Here is a 6,200-nt window from a genome sequence, read left to right as displayed (position 1 = left end):
GCACGTGTGTCGCTTCCAGTTGCTGGGGTCGTTGCAGTTGTTGGCGTTGTCAAAAGTGTTCTCGGTCGTCGAGGCTGCCAAGATGGACGTGGGCATCTACACGGAGTCGCAGACGACGTCGAAGCAGACTGTCAATTTGTTTGTAGCCCAGAAAAGGCAAGAGACTGGCATGGTGCGCGAGTTCAAAGGCTCAACAAAAGAACACGTTGGCATGCAGCGTAGCAGTCAGGCATGCCCAAAGCCCGTGCATTCGAATCAACGAGTGAACATGGTTCGATCAGTGAGTGTGTGCCAAATGGAACAATGCAGGGAGAGGTTCAGAGGTGTTAAACAGCAGCATCTATGGCGAAGTTTTCTGTCTGGGGACTATTCAGGTCAAAGTGTGGACAATATATCGCGCAACTGGAGCGGAAGAGCTTACGTCGTAACTATAAACTCCATGGCATCTCTTGACAAGTGGAGTTGTGTGCAGCGCATCCCATAAACAATGTGACCACGAGTCCACATGGGTCATCGTGGACTACCTCTGTTCACGATTGTGTATGCTTTACCGCGACAATCCATGGCAGTATGAAGCGCCGAGTCGCATTGGCACAAGGATTTGTCCACAGATTCACCGTCCAAACGTTATGGTGAGAATGGCATGGTGGTCATTTTGTCATTAATGGCCGTACTTGATCGTAGCAACGCCAAAAGCAAGCAGCACTCCTTCTAATGGGACGCATGAAGCTGCACACCATTCACCAAGGGTATCCAGGACGCGGTATCCAACGCATTCCAGCACGATGCCCAGGGCGAGCCATTGTTTCCAGAAGCCAAGTCGAATGTTGCCATGGCAATACGCATCGTTCGTTGTATACGTCCACGCAATGTTGCGTCCAAACAGCAGCATCAAGGCATACCCTTCGACAATTTCGAGCAACCAAATGTTGCACGGAAACAGGACGACGCGCACGAATGCCGACGACACGACTTGACGAAAGGTGAATAAGAGGACGGGGGTGTACAACACGTTGGCCTAATGTGACCGACTCAGAACTAGCAGAGGGCAATTCGTTTAGATCGCACCCAGAATTGTGCCCACGTTGTATGCCCGGCGCGGCACGTTGGCTGGAACGGCGTGAAGGCCAAATCACCGTTGGGTTGTTCCGTGGTGGTGGCGTACCAAGTAAACTCAATGCAGGCAAAGGCTGAGGCGGCCAACACAGCTGAGAAGCACACCGACGTGGAGTGGATAGCATGCCAAGCGGTAGCAAGACCGGCCACCAGAGACACGGCCACAGGGACTGGCAGTCGCAGCATGTCGGACGTTCTTGCGCCGGTTTGGCAGGTCGATTGTGTTGACATCAACATTCAACCGTACAATCCGGATACGCCGGACAACTTGGATGCAGGTGGAAGACGTCCTGCTCGAGAGGGCTGCGGCGTCGGCGGACAAAGAGGCTTGGGAGCGTGCTGGGCTGTTAGCAGAAGAGGCTGTCCATCGCATATGGGACCGCCTTCATCAAGGAAAGTGGAACGACGTAGACCCGCAGTGGCGACAGCGCTTTGCCATCGCATGCGAACTCTTGGCAACGTCGTATCTCCACAAACCAGCAGACGCGGGCAATCTAAACAACCACGAGACAGCGATTGAAATCCTTGACACGGGTCTGCTCATGGCAGGTCCATACGGCCGACATCTCCACGACACCATGGACAAGATTGTGGCTGACGTGGACTCGTCCTCCACGACGGACTCGACGCACCCTGCAAAAAAGACCAAGACATCCGTGGGAGTGCTCCCCCCGGCGCTAACCCCCAACTTGACGACAGACAGCCCATTGTGCACATCGCTGAAGCGCGTCAAGGCTCCGTCGTTGCTTGAATTCAAGGCGTCGTACATGACACAAAACTGCCCCGTCATCATCACAGGTTTGATAAACTTTCGCAACATTGGCAGGCTCATGTGTCCGTAGATGCCATGGACGAGTGGCCAGCCATGGGCAAGACGCACGACGGACGACGCCACTGGGCAAACTTGAACTACCTTTGCCGCGTGGCCGGGCGGCGCACGGTGCCGATTGAAGTATGTTGTGTATTCTGTGCAACTCGGTCACTTTGTTTGATGACTGCTGTGCCATGAACGTAGGTCGGGTCGAGTTACCTCGAGGACAACTGGTCGCAAACTCTGATGACGCTGCACAAATTTATCGACGAGCACATTTTGCACCCCCCTTCACACAATGCGCCGACAGGGTACTTGGCCCAGCACGCGTTGTTCGAGCAGGTGCGTCTTCGTTGTCTTTGCACGCGCATGTAAAGTTGGCAAGGGTGGCGATAGATTCCCCAACTTCGAAAGGACATTGCCGTGCCAGATTACTGCGCTCTGAGCGTCCGGGGTCGCCAAGATGTCGACGCAGACGACGACGACGACGACGTGGACGATGTGGTAGTCAATGCGTGGTTTGGACCACCCAACACCATTTCGCCCTTGCACTTTGACCCGGCGCAGAATTTACTTTGCCAGATTGTGGGGTCCAAGTACGTTCGGTTGTACGCTTCGACGTTCTCGGACCACCTCTATCCAGTCCCTGGGTACCTCTCCAACACGAGCCAAGTCGTAGTCGAAGGAGACGGTGCGCAGGCCAACGCCGTGCAGTTTCCGCGGTTTCTTGAGGCTCCGTACTGGGAAGGTGTCCTTGGGCCAGGTGAGATGCTGTACATCCCTCCAAGGTGCTGGCATTATATTCGATCGTTGGACGTTAGTTTCTCCGTCAGCTTTTGGTGGGATTAATCGAAAGGACTTGATGCTGCCAATGTGGTTTTGTGTTTTTGTCTGAATTTGGTCCACTGGCGGGTTGTCGTCAGCATCTCAAAAAGTGCATCGTGGCGGAGGTTGGAGGCAATATCGTTCGCTTTCACAGCCCTCCAACATCCCCCAGTTTGTGCCCGAAGAATGATGCCGTGGGTAGGTATTTCTCGAGGAGGATTCGATCGTAGGAAAAGACGAACTTGATTCAGATAGCATTGCAAGTCTCTTCATATCAACCAACTCCAAGGCGGGATTCACGTTAGTGCTGTGCAATAGCCGCAAATTTGGGCGGTTCCACATCAATTTGATTCGCGCCACTGTGGGAGTTCGTTCGAGAGCTTGGGCCTCAGTTCGAGTTCTGGTCGCAATCTGTCGTCCTCCAGGCGTGGGTTGTGCGCCACCGAATGTACTGAACATGAAGCTCGTTCAGGTCACATGGCGCAACGTCGCCACAGCCGACATCGACCTGGTCATGAAAGCTCACCAAATGGACCACGATGCATCCTTCAAATACAGGCGGAAGGCAACGAAGGAAATACGTATCTTGTTTTCGTACTCGGACGACAGTGGGAACTGGTGCGCCGTCTCACGCCGAGATGTTCAAGAGGTAGTCCGACGCGCATGACGAGTCATTCGCGTTGACTCCCGCGTTACGATGCGCGATTAGACATCCAATTCGATTAAAACTGCCTTGCTCAAGAAGTGGGCGACGATTATTCGCTTTCCTACCCACGATAGTTGATTCGTGGGTGTGGCCTTGCCGTAATTCCATGTCCCCACGTCGACGCTGGTCGCGCCAGAGGGACATGCTATGATCATCCCGTCCGAAGCAACGGCTGTGATCGGGGGAGTTGTCCCCGTGCCCACAGTCGTTTCCACCCAGCAATCTAAACAGGTCGAAAGGTAGTGAATGAGGACGGACGGCTACCTCTTCTCGGAACGCACCATCCTCAACGCATAAAGTCCATGCTATACTTCACACACCGCTGCGCTGAGGTCGCATGCAGCGCAACCAATCACAAATTGCACGGCTACCTCCCATGAGCTCTCCAGTGATAGGTCTCTGACTGAAGGCTCTTCGCATGCCTACTACAGGGGGCCATCTAGGTCCAATTTTTCACGACAAATCGGACACACGATGGGGTGGTAGTAAAGAATTGCTGACTATGTGGCCCAAGGACACATGCTCGCTGTGCGAGTGGAATTGTGGCAACGTTTCGGCATGGTGGCGGCATCGTCCACGACATTAGCTTCCTGCTTTGCCACTAGTCATGGCCCCCGATGAATAGTGAATCTTGAATTATCATTGCCGCTGGCAAGGTGGAGAGCTCACCGACTACGTTTCGGTTGAAGTGCGCGTGGGTTCTACCCTCCACCTCATCTGGACCCAGCACAACACGGTCCAGTATGAAGGCGATACCCCGCTACCCTCCGCGCTCTGACACGAGCCTACCTTCTTCGGCTGGATAACCTCCGTCCACGGTTGAAAATGCGGCGGCAAATATTAACTGAAGGATGCGAAGCGCAGGAAGAATTACACGCGCAGCAACAGGAGGCCGAAAGCTGCGGAAGTCCGACGCTTGAATGCGGCGAGATATCAAATTTTGTACTCGGATTCCCCACGAGTCGAACGAAGAGAATGGTGAAGGCTGTCCTTTAGTTTGTTCATAGACGCCTTCCATACGTGTAATAGCTGAATTGCTCAACGTCGAGCAACACGTTCATGGTGCATCAAAAGTTGACTTCGCTGTTACTTTACCACCGCGGTTGCGAGCGCTTTAGGCACAACGGCTAAAAATGTCGGCTGTGGGATTTGAACCCACGCGTACGAATACATCACGACCTGAACGTGACCCCTTAGACCACTCGGGCAAACCGACTTCTCTTTCATCGAAGGAACTTAAACATTTACTTTGTTTATTCTATTGAGCCTTGAATACTGTAGCTGGAACGAATGTAAATGTGCAATTAGTCATCGGAGCTGGTATTTGAACTTCTTTGTCAGCGGAACGATTATGATGACAAGTGACATATACAAGAGGACTTGTCAACTCGCACCTGGCGTTGTACAAGTTAACAGACGTTTCTGTCTGGACGACAACAACTTGTTTTTGTTTGTTGCCCTGACTACAGAATGCATCAATTTTACTTCTCTTGTGAGACCTATATTACGCTAAATAACTGTCATTGTCATACGAGTCGGTTTGCCCGAGTGGTCTAAGGGGTCACGTTCAGGTCGTGATGTATTCGTACGCGTGGGTTCAAATCCCACAGCCGACAGTCGTTTTTCAATTGTGTGGTTTGTTGAACTAGAGCGACGCAAAATCCACGAGTCAAAAGTTGCCAGAGGCAATTTCAATGCTGTTTCTTACGTTTTAATTCATTGGTACACAACGTCTATAACTTGTTAGTAAACCAAGTTGGCGCAGTTAGGTCGAAGCACAGGACAAATCTGGCATCTATTGTGACTGCATTGCCAGCTACGACGTGAGCTCAAGCAGAATCGACAACTTCGATTATTGAGACACGATATTTGCCGTTGGGAAGTTCCAAAATAGTGCAGGATAAGAATGCGTTCTGGTGGAGTGACAATTACTGTAGTTGTGCTCCTTCGGAAGCGAATTGTCCCGGAGCCAATAACTTTCCTCCGGGCGTGTGATACAGTCCCGTGTGTGAACCAAGGAGTTTACGGCATCGAAGGATATGACGAAACAACTACGACTTGGATGAGTCGACGTAGACAACTCACAACGGGCGTCCGAACCCGCTCGTACCGACGTGGTTCCTTGTTGTGACTGAAATTGGATCGACTGTTGCGTTGAGAAGTTGAGTAAGAGCAATTTCGCGACGAATCTTGCTTCAATATATGTGCTGCATGTTGGAATAACCTCTTCAACTCAGCACAGCGGAATATGTTGAGAAGCAAACACGCCACGGTTTGTCCATCCTTACGCCTCGACATCAGCGCAATTACTGGCGCGCAATGACATTACCGCCGCATCTCCACGCTACCAAGGATTGATACTGTGCTCTTCGATATAGTCTTTCGAGACAACGTTGTTTGGGGAAACGCCCCCTCAAATCCTACGATTGAACAGAAACTAGATCTTTTGGCAATTTCAGTATCATAGAAGTCACATTCCACCTTCATTCCACGAAATTCCTTTTCAAAGTTATGGCTGCTTCGATCCCTTCCACCATGCGCGCCGTGGGCTTCTACGCCCACTTGCCCATCGACGACCCTGCCTCCCTCGTCGACCTAAACGTCCCGGTGCCCAACATCGCTGGCCACGACCTGCTCGTCCACGTCAAGGCCGTGTCCGTCAACCCCGTCGACTACAAGCTTCGCGCCCCCAACGGACAGGGACCACTCAACTCGCCCAAGATCCTCGGATATGACGCAGCC

At 52.2% G+C, this 6,200-nt stretch overlaps 2 protein-coding genes and 2 non-coding genes across 4 annotated transcripts; 2 read left to right on the top strand and 2 right to left on the bottom strand.

Moving 5' to 3' along the window:
• Positions 1-504: 504 nt before the first annotated feature.
• Positions 505-1,334, bottom strand: H310_07869 (hypothetical protein). Its single transcript, XM_008873381.1, has 2 exons — positions 1,069-1,334; positions 505-1,018 (listed from the first exon to the last, which is right to left on the bottom strand). Exons 1-2 carry the CDS (start codon positions 1,300-1,302, stop codon positions 662-664), a joined length of 591 nt encoding a protein of 196 aa, XP_008871603.1. The 5' UTR covers positions 1,303-1,334; the 3' UTR covers positions 505-661.
• A 36-nt stretch (positions 1,335-1,370) lies between these two features.
• Positions 1,371-2,799, top strand: H310_07868 (hypothetical protein). The gene is made up of 4 exons (XM_008873380.1): positions 1,371-1,914; positions 1,959-2,068; positions 2,132-2,269; positions 2,324-2,799. Exons 1-4 carry the CDS (start codon positions 1,389-1,391, stop codon positions 2,774-2,776), a joined length of 1,227 nt encoding a protein of 408 aa, XP_008871602.1. The 5' UTR covers positions 1,371-1,388; the 3' UTR covers positions 2,777-2,799.
• Positions 2,800-4,592: 1,793 nt separating this feature from the next.
• H310_07867 lies at positions 4,593-4,674 on the bottom strand. The gene has a single exon. It is a non-coding gene; the product is annotated as a tRNA-Leu (tRNA).
• Positions 4,675-4,992: 318 nt separating this feature from the next.
• On the top strand, positions 4,993-5,074 carry H310_07866. The gene has a single exon. It is a non-coding gene; the product is annotated as a tRNA-Leu (tRNA).
• Positions 5,075-6,200: the final 1,126 nt, after the last annotated feature.

The sequence above is a fragment of the Aphanomyces invadans genome (genome assembly GCF_000520115.1).
Source record: "Aphanomyces invadans strain NJM9701 unplaced genomic scaffold supercont1.15, whole genome shotgun sequence".
Lineage (NCBI taxonomy): Eukaryota > Oomycota > Saprolegniomycetes > Saprolegniales > Verrucalvaceae > Aphanomyces > Aphanomyces invadans.
This window is presented reverse-complemented; position numbering and strand designations above follow the sequence as displayed.